Source organism: Magnolia sinica, chromosome 3, assembly GCF_029962835.1.
Source record: "Magnolia sinica isolate HGM2019 chromosome 3, MsV1, whole genome shotgun sequence".
Taxonomy (NCBI): domain Eukaryota; kingdom Viridiplantae; phylum Streptophyta; class Magnoliopsida; order Magnoliales; family Magnoliaceae; genus Magnolia; species Magnolia sinica.
In genome coordinates this window covers 20,349,993-20,364,266 of record NC_080575.1, presented here as the reverse complement: position 1 = coordinate 20,364,266, position 14,274 = coordinate 20,349,993, and the positions used below count along the sequence as shown (strand labels likewise).

At 40.1% G+C, this 14,274-nt stretch overlaps 1 protein-coding gene across 4 annotated transcripts in view; it reads right to left on the bottom strand.

The window, feature by feature from the left end:
• LOC131239665 (DNA topoisomerase 3-beta) overlaps positions 1–12,390 on the bottom strand; it is a 103,711-nt gene extending 91,321 nt beyond the window's left edge. For 3 of the 4 annotated variants that reach the window (XR_009168314.1, XM_058237497.1, XM_058237496.1), the window contains exons 1-3: positions 12,257–12,390; positions 12,074–12,130; positions 1,402–1,505 (exon numbers count right to left, since the gene is read on the bottom strand). Coding sequence is in view for 2 of the 4 variants with exons in the window: in XM_058237497.1 (XP_058093480.1) it covers positions 1,402–1,505; positions 12,074–12,130; positions 12,257–12,277 (182 nt within the window). In the remaining 2 variants the exon portion in view is untranslated. Of the gene's footprint in view, positions 1–1,401; positions 1,506–12,073; positions 12,131–12,256 lie in introns of those variants that run through there. The other variant, XM_058237498.1, reaches the window with a different exon arrangement.
• Positions 12,391–14,274: the final 1,884 nt, after the last annotated feature.

Genomic DNA, 14,274 nt, shown 5'->3' with positions numbered 1-14,274 from the left:
GCTTAAAACATTTGGAAACTCCACAGAACAGATCATACAGCAGCTTCCGTAACCTGCTTGAGCCCAGCTCCAGACATGAGAACCAAAGAGGGTGGTCTAATCAAGGACTGCAAAAAATTGCTTGGTCTACAAGATACTGGAGCTTTGAGTGGGACAGATGATGGATGATGGAAGAAGAAGAAGATACAGCAGCTTCTGTAACTTGCTTGAGCCCAGATCCAGACAAGAGAACCAAAGAGGGTGGACTAATTAAGGACCGCAAAAAATTGCTTGGTTTACAAGAGATTGGAGCTTTGAGTCGGACAGATGATGGATGATGGAAGAAGAAGAAGAAGATACAGCAGCTTCCATAACCTGCTTGACCCCAGCTCCAGATGGTGGTCTAATCAAGGACTGCAAAAATAAATTGCATGATCGGACCAAAGGACCACGAAAATTTGCATGGTCTACAAGATACTGGAGGAGAGGAGAGAAAAGGAAGAGAGAGAGAGAGAGAGAGAGAGAGAGAGAGAGAGAGAGAGAGAAGAGAACATGAGAGGAAGAGAGCTCTTTCGTATCTCCTCCCTTCCGCCTAGCAATCTATTTATAGTAAATAGGTTTACAAGAGATGCGATGAAGAGGAATCCTAACCTAATCACAATCGACTACTAACCTAATCACAATCGACTCCTAACCTAATCACATTTAACAAAAGAAGCAATCACAATCGAGACTCCTAACCTACTCACATTTAACAAAAGAAGCAAAAGGATATAGTGCACTGCAGGAGTATATAGGATATAGTGCACTGCTGGAGTAAACATAACTGTGCACATTAACAAATCCAAAATTAGAAAATGGGTTCTCATCTCCACTATAATGTGAGTAAGATCGTAAAGAGTCCAAACCTACATACAAGTTGCATGCCCCAACATTGAACAAGTACTTTTTTTTTCTTTTCTTTTTTCTTTTTGAAGGATAACAAGTCTTTCTTTGTTGAATAGGTTCAAAACTTAATATTCAAGGAATGGGTCATTTTTCTTTCAAACTTAGAGAGCGGTGTCAAGTCTAGCCATCTAGCTTGATCAAAATGCCACCATTACACCAAAGGTTATTGATTATTGCGAGTCTAAGACAGCTCATTGCACAAAGGAATACATGAATAAAGATACTCGACACGTGGAATATAGAAGCTTCAAATATAATTTAATGAAATTTCACCATTCAAATCCCCTCAAATCTATATGGTAGTCATGCATCATAGTCCACACCCAAGATCCATATATAGCATCCCCACAGAAAGAATTATCCTCTTTACAGAGATAAATAGAAGCAAATTAGTGCAGATACTACTTTATATTAGACAAAATAAGAAGTTTTTTCCTTCCATGCTCACTTAAAAGATAAGACAAAATTGGAGACCTGAAGACGTGCCCAATGACAGATGTCACTTTATAATGTGCATGAAAGCCTCGAAATGTTCCATCAAATTCATGGACTTCAGTGCTACCTCGTCGTGTGGACATCTAAGGCGAGCAAAGGATAAGACATTAGCAAAGTACAACTAAGAGAAAACAAGACAATCAGTTTTAAAAAATCACAATTACTAATAATACAAAGAAAGTGAAGCATCTAAAACAAACTAATCAATTAAAAGTAACTTCAGGCAACTAGGCAAGTGCTAATAGAACTTAGAGAAGAAGAAGCATCGAAGATTCACCAAGAAATATTGAGACCTAATCAAAATATTTGAAATCCCTCCCTCGTGGAAAGCTTAAATGATTTTTTCCAACCAGTCCATTTGTTTTGCATACCGTGGCCGACCTTTTGAGTGATCCAGCTGAATGATTAGGCCAGATGATCTCAATAGTGTGGCCCACATCATTCAAAGTTTGGATATTGCACACATGCAACATATTGCCATGTGTGATGCATGCAGTTGAGCAGGGCTATACATGCATTTAGCCTTAGCAAACCTCTGTTATTGTTAGTATTCAAGTCAAATTTCATGTGAAAATTTTTTTGTTACCGTCATGCACAATTGGTACTCTACGAATTATGTGTGATGTGCTATATGATACTTGGATAACCAAATAAGCTGAATGGATCCAACAATCAGTGCTAGCACATGTCACAGAGTAATTTCATGAAGCATCAATCATTGTTGTTCCTCTTGTCCACTGGCATGATGCGTCAATCATGCCATCCATTAGTGCGATGCATACTATAATGCATAAATCATTGTTATGCACTTGTGGAAGGGTGAAATTTTATAAAATTTATTTATATTTTTATATTTACAAAATTCTTTAGTAAAAAAAGACTAATCTGAGTCAAATTTTGTACGTCGGCTGAGTCTAAGTCCAATAAACCCGAGGTACTTACTTACAAAAAGAAAGGAGACATACAAAGCTGTGAGGGATTTAACATATGCGCTTGGAGAGAGTGATTAAGGAAATTATGGCATGAAACAAATGTATCGGCGAAAAACAAAAAAGGTCTCATAAAGCATGGCTGGTATTCTAAATATCAGCCGGATTAAAAATGCAATTTTAGTAACAAGCGGAGCAGAAATGAAGAATTAATTAAGATTGTTGACCAACAAGTACCCCAAAATGACCATTTTCAGTATCTTGGCTCCATCAATTCAAAAGAGTAGGGAGATTGAGAAGGATTTTCTCATAGATTTAAAGCTAGGTGGATGAACTACAAATGTGCCCTTGGAGTTTTATGTGATTGCTACATATCAATAAAGCTGAAGGGGAGATTTTATAAGATAGCTATAAGACCAGCCATGCTTTATGGGACAAAATGTTGGGCGGTCATTTAGTGAAGGAACAACATGTTCATAGGATGAGTGTAGCTGAAATGATGATGTGAAGATGGATGAGTGGCAAAGCGAGGAACGATAGAAATGAAAGCATTCGAGGGAATTTAGTAGTAGCACCAGTATGTAATAAGATGAAGTAGAATTGGATAACTTTGGCCATGTGCAATGGAGACCAAGAACTGCATCAATTAGAAAGAGTGACTAGGTTTCGAGTTGACAACTCTTAAAGCGCAAAGGGAATGCCCCAAGTGACGAGGGCAGAGCTAGTATGAAAAGGTTTGATCACCTATGGTTTAACTGGATTTGGTCGTTGATAGTGTAATGGTGGAACCAGATTCGTGTAGCCAACCCAATTAGTTGGGATAAGGGTTGGATGAGGATGACGATTATGAGTAAGTCTTGTTCGCATCTCGAGTTTGTCAACCTTGAAGAACTCAAAAGATTGAAGGTTTGCTTTAACAAGTTATAATGGGCCAACAGTGTCATGTGAGCCCCACATTCCATCTACATCTTAACGCTAGGAGGGGGCCACAAAACATTGAAAATCAAATAATCATCTCAAGAAACAGTAGTGTCTCTCCCTCTTAAAAATTAGTAAACCCTAACAAACGAACCAAAAAAAAAAAACCAACAACAAACCTATGCTTTTTTGTTAAATGGCTCATGGTAAAAACAAGGTACAATGAACTAAACCCTAGACAGTGCGAGGAGGTCCCCGTGAGTAGTTTCCTCAATAACAAGAGAATGAGATGGTTGCATCCATCTTTCACTCCTAGCATTCGAGCTTGCCCCCAATCAAAACCATGCCTCCACTCGATCAATTTACAAAGCCATTGATGTATTGACAAAAACAAGGTACAGAGAAATCAAAAGGCAAAGAAACAAATAACTCAAGTATCAAGGTAAAAGAAAAGATTACTGATGACTGGGAGGTCGTATTGACGAACACTAAGGAAGCCGCTGAAGTTGAGATGGACGTTAAGATCTCACACCAACGACAACCAAGAAGACCACATGTCAAAGGCCAGCAATGACAAAGGCAACACTTAGACAACCAAAAGTTGATCAAGAGCAACGGTTGAGACCGTGACCAACATCCCTCCCCTCCATGCCCACAAATCTAGCTCTGCAGGATAAGTTGAAACCAGCACCCGGATCATGGAAGACCGCAAAGAAATAAAAGAAAGAATAGTGTGATGTACAACGCCATCCTTTGAGTGAGGTATCGATCTGGGATACAAGGCTTCATCACTAGCTGCCACCAAGATTGAAAAAGATGCAACAAATAGACGCAGCAAGTTTAAAGACCCACATCAGTTTCCAAACTCGGCAACAAGTTTTCAAAGCCAAGGGGAGTTGATACAATCAGCTCCTCAACCTTGCATCTCTTTCACAACGTGCTACATTAGAGCACTATGGAAACACTACAGCCGGGTACTACATTGACAGTTATGGTAGCATGCCACAGTAATTCAACATTGTATTTTTGGAAATTAGTATGAGTCTTCATTAACTGCTCTCTAATATTGTAGTAAAGTTTGTTGAGTGTGAATACATGGCATATCACATTTTGAATGTTATTGTTACGAATAGAGTGACACAATTACATGACAGAATCAGGGAGCCAAAACATGGAACCCAGAGACCCACTTAAATCAACAACATGCAGAAGGGCAGGTCAATTCACTGCCCCAATCCGATGGCGGAGATGGTATGCCGACGACATGGTCCCAATCAAATGCAAGCGGACAGGCCCTACTCTATTTCTTTCATCTCTTCTTTCTCTCAACTCATTTTCTTTCAAGTGATACAGAAAGGAAACACAAGCGCCATGGCCCAATAAAGATGGGACGTGCCATGCACAGTCCAAGGAGCACATGCACACAGTCCATGAGAATGGAGCCCGCGCACGCAGGCCAAGGGGGGACGTGCATTGCACAATCCAAATTGGAGCGCACGTTGCACAATTCGAGTAGGAAGCACCCATTGAGCATTTAGTGTGGTGATCGTGTGCTCCAAGATCTCTTCCCTAGAGTGGTCAGCCTTACTTCTAATCGCTTCATTTCTATAGCTGGTTGCTTCTCTTTTTGCGGTGGCTCTATAGTATGGAATCTTCCTCAGTGTTTTCGGTAGCACCCGTAGCATAGTGCATAGCGTACACTATGTAGCGCAGCCAAAACACTATGTAGCGCATAGCATACACTACGTAGCATAGGGTAGCTAAAACGCTGCATAGCGCATGCAGGTAGTGTAGCTCCTTAGTAGAGTAAGCTACAGGGCATGTAGCGTAAGCTACGGAGCACGTAGTGTAGCATACAGTGTAGCACGGGTAGCATATGATGCCTGAAATCTCCTCTCTTTTTTAAGTTTTTCTTTTATGCTAGTTCAACACCTATTTTGAAATGGTGGTGGTGACTCATCCTCATCACTCGTGGCACTACATTAGATCAATCTGGACCATCTAAATTGTGGTCCATATCGTGGATAGAGCGCTTAGATCAATTCGGACCATCCAAATTTTTTTATTTTTTTTGAAAGATGAATTCGGACCATCCAAATTGTGGTCCATATTGTGAATTTGTGATGTTTTCATAAATTAATAAATAAAGAGGTCACACTTAAAGATGTTTGACGGCAAAGAGACAAATTTTGCATGGAAATATGTGGTTGATGATCCAGATTTGCGGTAAAAAAAAACTCAAAGGAATTATGCATTTTGTAAATTGTATCATATTATCTATTATTTTAATTAAAAATAATAAGTATCATGTAGCTTACGCCATACGCTATGTAGGAATATGATGAATGAGGAGATTGGTGAGTTTGTTGGGTTACTGGATTGCCTCAAGAGCATACTTCCTTCTAGCCGAGATTCTGATTTGATGATTTGGACTGCACACCGATCGAGAAAGTTTTTCGTTCGTTCGTTATTCAATTTGATTATTAAGTTGCCTCGCTCTCATGGCCCTCATCATTGGTTCTATGGAGCCCCTCCCCGCATGGCAAATTATTTTTTCTGGCTTGTGGGTAGGAAGAGAAACCTCATTATTGACAACCTTCAAAGGAGATCTAGTCATGCCTAATGTTTGCCTTGTGTATGGAGAATGTGAAGATGATTGATCATCTTTTCATTCATTGCCCTTATGTATGTAAGGTTTGGGAGCATTTTCTATGTCTCTTTCACACTCATTGGGTGATGTCGAAGACAATGGAGAACCTCTTGTAGGCTTGGCATGGGGGAAGAGTAGGTGAAGGTGGAAGAGCCATGTGGAGGTTGATCATGATGGCCTTGCTTTAGGTTATTTGGGGAGCTCAAAATGATCATTGCTTCCGGAATGAGAGCACGTCTGTAGAGGAGGTTGTTAGAAAAATTAAAGGTCTAGTTGTGGGATGGGTTGTCTATGTAAAAGCAGCAGTGTCTACTAATCTTTTTGGGTCTTGTTGATTTGTGTCGGGTTGTATTCTTTTCTTGCTTTTGGCTAGCTTCTTAATAAAATTTGTCACCTCTGGGATGTGATTCTTGAAAGGATGGAGCAGAAACTTTCTCCTTGGAAATATCATTAGCTGTCAATAGTTGGAAGACTCTGATGCAAGACAATTAACCACTTGCTCTAAAAGCTCGAACTGTTAGAGTATGGAGAATTAATCCCTTTATCTCATAGCCCAGGCCCCACATCTCATGGGTTTTAGGACCTCGGTCGAACCCCCTTCGTGGGCCCCAAATCACATGGGCCGCCCACCCCAAGTGTGTCCCCGCATCCCACAGGCTACCCCACTCGAGCTTGGTGTGAAATGCGCATTAATCACCGCTGGTAAGGAATCTCGAACACGAGACCTCCTCCGTGGGCCGCACCCACCCCGAGTGTGCCCCTGCATCCCACAAGCGACCCCACTCGAGCCCAGTGTGAAAATGCCCCTGCATTAGACTCACTTTGATTAAAGCCTCCCTGTCTAACCTCATTTCCATTATCTCTTCTGGTTTTGATGCCCAAAGTCCATTTTAAGTAGAATTGACAAATTAAGGAGACATTTCCTTTGGAATGGCAATTCTGACAGCGACAAGTATAATCTCCTTAGTTGGCCAAAGGTTTGCAAACCAAGGTATTCCATATTGGTAACGGTGGCCGTAACGGTCACCACCATTACCAATACGGGTATCGGCCATAACGGCCGATACAGAGGCGTAACGACGTTACGCCCCCCGTAATAGTTGAAAATTTTCTTTTGCCCGAAAAATTCTGAAAAAATATCTAGAAATTCCATAATAATGTAAATATTTCAAATATGTATTCATTTTTTATTTTGAACATGTTTATGATAGTGTAACGGTCCACTATTTGGTGAGGGTATTGTATCGGGCTATCTAGTGAATTTGTGAACATGATTAATATGTATCTAATGTTTACACATCGCAATCAAGTATTAGAACTAGAAAAAATGTATAAATACTACTTTTTCAATCTTTTAAAAAGACGATCCTCAGAGTTTCTATTCTCTCAAATCACTTCAATCTACGGTTTTAATCTTAAAAATTATAGTAAGAGTGGTCGAAATCTATTGTAAAATGATTTAAATGAGTTTTTGGAATGAGAAAGTGAAAAAAAGATAGAAGAAAAATGGATTTAAATAAGGAAAAAAGGTATCGTTTTTCGACCGTTGTGGGGGTAATGGTTGTTTTGCCCCGTAACGGCCTTTATGGCCACCATAGCGGCCGATACGGTCTCAAAAGGCTAACTACGCCGTTTCACCCCCATATAGTGTAACGGTCATGACCGTTACCTATACGTATCGGCCTTTATGAGCGTATCGCAACGGATACGGAACACTTTGTTGCAAACCCTATCTGAAAGGGGGAGCAGGCACCAGGGTTCTAGCTAATGTCAACTTTTCTTTGCTTTCGACAAAGGTAGGATCTTAGTGGAGAGGTTTACTAGCTTTCACATATGGTGTTGAGGAGGGTGGATGGTTCACCAAAGACTCATCCCTTTATAGAACTTCCACTCTTTGGAAATCCATCTCCAACCTCAAATCCAAGTTCCGGGAGGGTGTCTCTTTCGGATTGGGGAATGGGGCCAAGATGAGTTTCAGCTAGACCACTGGATTTCTGTGAATCTCTTACTTCTGATTTTTGTGGCTTGGCACGCCTTTCTCCGAAACTCTCCATTTCGGTGGTTAATTGTTTCTACCCTGTTAGACTTGGTCCAAGGGTTTGGTGTCCACCGTGCAGAAGAAATTCGGAACCCGAGGATAATGCCCTCTTGGATCTTCTCAAGCTTCTTCAAGGTGCAAGCCCCTCAACAGGAGTGGAGGATTCCATCATTTGATTCGTGTCTTCTTCTAGCATCTTCTCCTGAAATCCTTTTCATTGCTCATCAAATCTCCCTCCTCTGGCTTGCACATGGATTTTCCTTCCTTCATTTGGACTCCAAGCGCTGCTCCAAAAGTGGTGACTTTCATCTAATTGCTTGCGAGTGGAAGAACCCTTACAGTCAACAACCTCCGACGTCGTGGAATGATCCTTCCAAACGTCTGCCTTCTATGCTATGAAGATACAAAATAGATCAACCACCTTTACCTGCACTATTCTTTTACAAGGTTTGGTCTGTCATTCTACTCAAGTTCCAGTTTTAGTCGATTATGCCTCTCTCGATCCCATCTTTCCTCTTCGCCTGGCATGGTCTCATAGCAAGAAAGGACTTACGCAAATTCCGTCTTTGCATCCTTCTGGCCTCTGTGGAGAGAGAGGAATCAACGATGCTTTCATGGTTCTCCTTCCCCCTCTGATAGGGTTATGGATCTTTTTCAAGACTTGGTCCTCAACCTTGGCGACAGGCCTTCGGTCTCTTTCGTGTTGGGCTAATGTGTCGGCCTCTATTATGGATGGTCTCCTGTTGCCCTTTCATGTTGTTTAGAATTGTGTAGTTTTTTTTTAATGTTTTTGTTTGTTTTGCATTGTTTTGTTTATAGTTGTGTAGTTTTTTCGAGTTTCTGTTGTTTTTGTTTTCTTTGCCACCTTTTCTGTTGTTAGGTTGCTTCGGCTCCCTTTTTTAATGAAAATATTCAATCTTCAAAAAAAAAAAAAAACAATCACTGAGCAATACGAGGGGAAACAGATTGCAACCGAAGTGGAGCAAGCACTACAGGAAAGAGTGAAAGATATGAGATTAAGGTGTGTGTGTGTGTGTGTGTGTGAGGGGGGGTTGGTGGGGCCATAACGATAATGATCAGCATAACAATCCCCACCATTATTGTTATGTTATGGTCGTTAAGGAGGTGTAACGGTCTTTTCCTCCAAAAAATATAAGAAATTTGTTAAAAATGTATATGATTCCAAATCAAAGTATGCCATAACGGTAACAGTCAGCGTAACAATCCCCACCATTACTATTATGTTATGGCCATTAAGTGGGAGTAATAGTCTTTTTTTCCAAAAAAAGAAAATCCCAACAAATATGGAAAAACTTTCAAAAAATTATATGATTCCAAATTTCTATTCTTTTTTGCTTTGGCCATGTTTACAATGGCATAGCAGTCCACTCTTTGGTGAGAATGTTGTCTCGACCTGTCTAATAATTTTATTAACCTGACAGGTCTAGGCAGTCCATTCTGCGGCACTTATCCCACTAATGCATATCCCTAATGATTTGACATCATTCCTCCACGTAATTTTACGAAAAAAAATTAAATTAAATTTGGATAAATAGTGTTGCCAGTTTGGGAGCCAACTCGAATGCCCCAAGTTGGCTCAAAAATCATGAAATCTATAATGCATATCCCTAAGCATTTGACATCATGTTTCCCAAGTAATAAAAAAATAAAATTAAATTAAATTCAAATGAATGATGTCGTTGATTTGGCTCGAAATTCATGCAATCTACAGCAATTATCCCACTAATGCATATCTGTAAGCATTTGACATCATTCCCTCCAAAAAAATTTACGAAAAATTGGAAATAAAATTCAAATGAATAGTGTCACCAATTTGGGGGACCACTAAAATGCCTCCAAATCAGCCCCAAATTTATGTAATCTATGACATTCATCCTACAAATGTTTATCCCTAGGCATTTGACATCATACCCTCAAGAAATTTTAAGTAAAACTTGATTTTAAATTTGGATGAATAGTGTCACCAATTTAAGAACCACTCGAATGCCCCCAAATCGGCCCTAAATTATGCTTATTTCATCATATAACTATTAGATCGGTGGACATTTATGGGACAGTGAAGAATCAAAAATGTTGGTGGTCATATTTCTACAAACCAGTGCCCATAAATCAACGGTTAGGATCATTAAAATCGGATTTAGAACTATGACTTAGCAATGGTGGGTCCCACGTTTTAAACAATTTGGTTTGTTTTAATGTATGTCATGTGTACAGTTTTTTACTAGTGCAAGTGTATCAAGCGTCAAACGCCACAGAAGTATCATGTAAATGACTTTATAAAACCATAGCTGATATAAAGCCACCTTGCGAAGACAAAAGATGAAGAAGAAGAAGAAGAGAGAGAGAGGAAAGAGAGGTCATTGCAAGATCTAGGGTTTTAGAGAGGCCTTTATATGTGTGTGTGTGTGTGTGTGTGGGGTTGTGTGTCATGCCCACAACCGTTGAAGACCTAGGTACGTTTCTTTTCTCTCTAGAAAAACCCATTTTAATTTATTGTGCATAACGGCCCCGGGCCATTATGCTGGTCCATTGTGGACCATTTTGGGCCCAAAATGGCCATTACAAGGCCATTAGAACTCGATTTTTTTTTTAATTGGATGTTACAACCCCATAACACATAACGGCCCTAACCTTTCTATTACATAACGAATAGCGGGCACTTTTGTTTTAATAGGGAGGGAGAGGCGGCAGTTATCGACCTCTCCCTCTTAGCTCTTGACATGGGACGGGGTGGGCAGTTGGCCCCACTGGGGGTTGCCACGTATGACCTATCACTCATCTCCCGCTCAACCCCATAGTGGGAGAGAACTTTTCCAGTCTGCCTCGACAATATTGACCAACATTGCAAACATGGAGCAAGAATCAAAGAGATGGGACCATCCGGAATTCCAGTGTCTCTACACAGGTATTTGTACATTAAACAACCACGAACCACCACACTAGCTAGCGCACAACCTCCCAAGCTCCCCAATGTCTATCCTAAACCCACATGACCACACCGGATGGAGATATTCCTAGATCTACGATCACTCTACCAACATAAGCTTATTGAGTTCAAGTCACAAACCTTCACAAACATTTTCAAAATGTTTTCAAAATAAAGTATTTAATTACATATAATTTTTTAAAATGGTATGCAAATCATTGTCCCACTAAACTTGATAATCACATGGTGAGCTTGATATCAATGTCAAAGGGTTTTGCCCATACAACTACACAAGTCAGAATAGACTAAGCCAATTTCCTTGTAGCACATCCCCAGCCAAGTCAATCGTAACCTTCATATTGAAGGCCAAAGTCACATCACTCAATCTCATCCTCCTGTACGCAAAGATAGGTAGGTGAAGGCACAAGGATCGCCTAAAGGACCAACTTGCACAATATACTGATAAAATCGAATCAAACACTAGTTAAGGTATTAAAAACAGTTATATAATAGTCGTTACATAACAATAAAGGTGGGAACAGTTACGCATTATGGGGCCATAACAATCGTTACAGAAAAAAAAAAAAAAAATTATATATATATATATATATTGGCTTGTAACAGCCGTTACTACCCCACAACACCCTGTTATGGGGTTACATATTTTTTATAAGGCAGCAATGGTTGTTACAACCCGTATGATAATGGTAATTATGAGCATGTGTGGGCGGGTTTTGGGGGGGTTGTTAAATATGGAGAGACGGTGGTTACCAAGTCTATATATTTGTTTAGTAGCTTAGAGACATTAGGAGTCTATCCTTCAGCTAGAATTCATGCAACAAGAATTCCCCTCTAATGTTGTGGTGCCCTCGAAAACCAATCGTGTGATGCCATCAGGACTCTTGAATGGGGCAATTCCATGTAGTTTATAGATTTCTACAATTAGTTTCACTCAATCCTACTTGCATCACGTTTGTGGAGCATTAGATGGCACGCAACTTAAAAAGCGGCACTGAACTATGACTAGGACCATAATCTCATCCCAAAATGAAATTCATCGTGTTCTCATTTTCCTTTTTTTTTTTTTTCAAAAAGAACAGTTATCTTCCAAACTCAAATATAGGGTTTCTCAAGAATCAATAATGAGAGAGAAATTGCGAGAGGCTTACTCGACCATTGGAAAGAGCTGAGGCGAGGGAGAGAGCGATGCTTGGCTTCTCTGCAACCTGTTATTGTAGTAAAAGAATAAAAGAAATATAATTATAGAGAGAGAGAGAGAGAGAGAATGAAAATCCCAAATGACTGAAAAAAAGAAAGAAGAGAAAGAAGAGCAGAGAATATTCTTCACATACCATCAGTACTTTGGGTGCCATTCTGGGCGCACCAACAGGGGCGCACCAAGAAGAGTACTCTCTCTCTCTCTCTCTCGCAGTGGAAACAAAGGAGAAATCTGAGTTTCTGTTCTTTTCAAGTTCTGCCGCGCGAACTGCGCGTTTTCTTTCGGGAGTATATATGATTATAAAAATAAAAAATACCTGTGTTAGTTTTACCACCATTTACAAATGGTGGTGACTCTTGGCCTGCACCTGCCGTAGATGTACGGAAATCCAGACCGTCCAGATCACTGAAGCAACAGTGGATGGAGCATAAACTGAAAATTACGCTGATATAAAAACAGTATTCTATGTTGTTTACGTTTGAATTTGGAATATTTACGGTCTTAAGTTTAACCATTCACTTGATAGTGATTGGGATTCCTTGATCAGTTTGATGTTATAAGTATGCTCCATCTACGATGTGACTACACTTTGAACGGTGTGGATAGCTGAACATGAGTGGTAGTTGCGAGGAGGATGAGTCACCAGCATTTTCAAAGTGGTGGTGAACATCAGAACAGTCCACCTAGACTATAACTTCCAATATACTAAGTGCACGTGACATCCAATCCTTCCAATAGGTTAGTCTCACCATAACAATCGTATCATGCAAAAATCAGCTCTATCTACTAATCAAACGGGCCACAACATAGGAAACAATACCAACCACAAGTGTGGTCTACTCAATCAATGAATCTTGTTGGTTTCCCCAAAGTGATCCTCGTGATGGGTCCAACCCACTGGACGATTTAGATTTCGAATACACATAAAAGGTTATAAATTATTCACTGGTTGGACAGTAACTTATAGTCATTTTTTTATGCAGTAGAATAATATGTGGTCATTCTACTAGCTGCCATTCAAAAGCAGAACATCCTTACCATGCAAACAGTAGGTCCCATGGTGAAGATCACTTACCTCTAAAATCAGCCTTATCCAGTCATTAGATGGGCCACATACAAACAGCAGGCCACATGGGAAGATCACTTACCTTTAAAACCAGGCTTGCTGGAGCAATTTTGCTACAGTTGGTTTACCATGTCCGTATCTAATACTATACTGTATATACCGAGAGGAGCCTTTTGACATTCTTACCCGTGCAATCAGTGGGACTTACACCCACTTATCTCTTTAGTGTAGGTTGTATGGAGTTATTGTGATGAATTTGCAACATTTACTTTATATTTCCACTGCGCCGACTTATGCTAAGATGTTGTTCCAAAAATAATAAAAATTTAAAGTTCAAGTAGAGAACATAATCGAAAAGAGATAGAGCCATCGAGGTTTAGCCCTTCTCTCTCTATGTGCCCATATGCACCATATGGTCTCACCATGTGAGTTTCATTTGCCTTGATTTAAATTATAAGCTAATGTTTATTGCATTTGGCTTCTTTCATTATGGGTTGATATTATGTTGTGGCTAACATCACTAGGGCCGTACACAAACCGATTTAGCTTGGTTAGCTCGCTCAACTCTACTCGAAAAAGCTTGATTCGACTCGGTTTGAAACTAAGTTCAAATTGAGTCGAGCTAATTTTTTGAGCTTGAAAAAATTTCGAACCGAGTTCGAGCTTGGCCGAGCTCAACTCGACTCGGATCGAACCCCAGCTCGAATCAAACTCGGATCAGACTAGTTCGGTGACTCGTTTACTTTGATATTGATGTTGCTCACCAAGTGTTTGATGAAAATGACTCAACGAAGTGTCGGCTTGTGGCAAGGAAGGTATGTATATGAAATAAATACATTTTTTCTTGATTTTGATGTTGCCTACAAGGTGCCTACAAGGTGCTTGATGAAATACATGTAAAAACTGTTGTTGCCATTTTACATACAGTGAGATTTTGAAAGTATATCCCATGCGTTTGTGGAAATGCTGCATAGGTGAATTCAGCTCGATCTTGGCTCGAACTGGCCCGAGCTGCTGACCAAATCGAGCTGAGCTAGCCAGTCGGGCTCAAGGACTGAGCTGAGCCGAGTTCGAGCTGGGGTCAA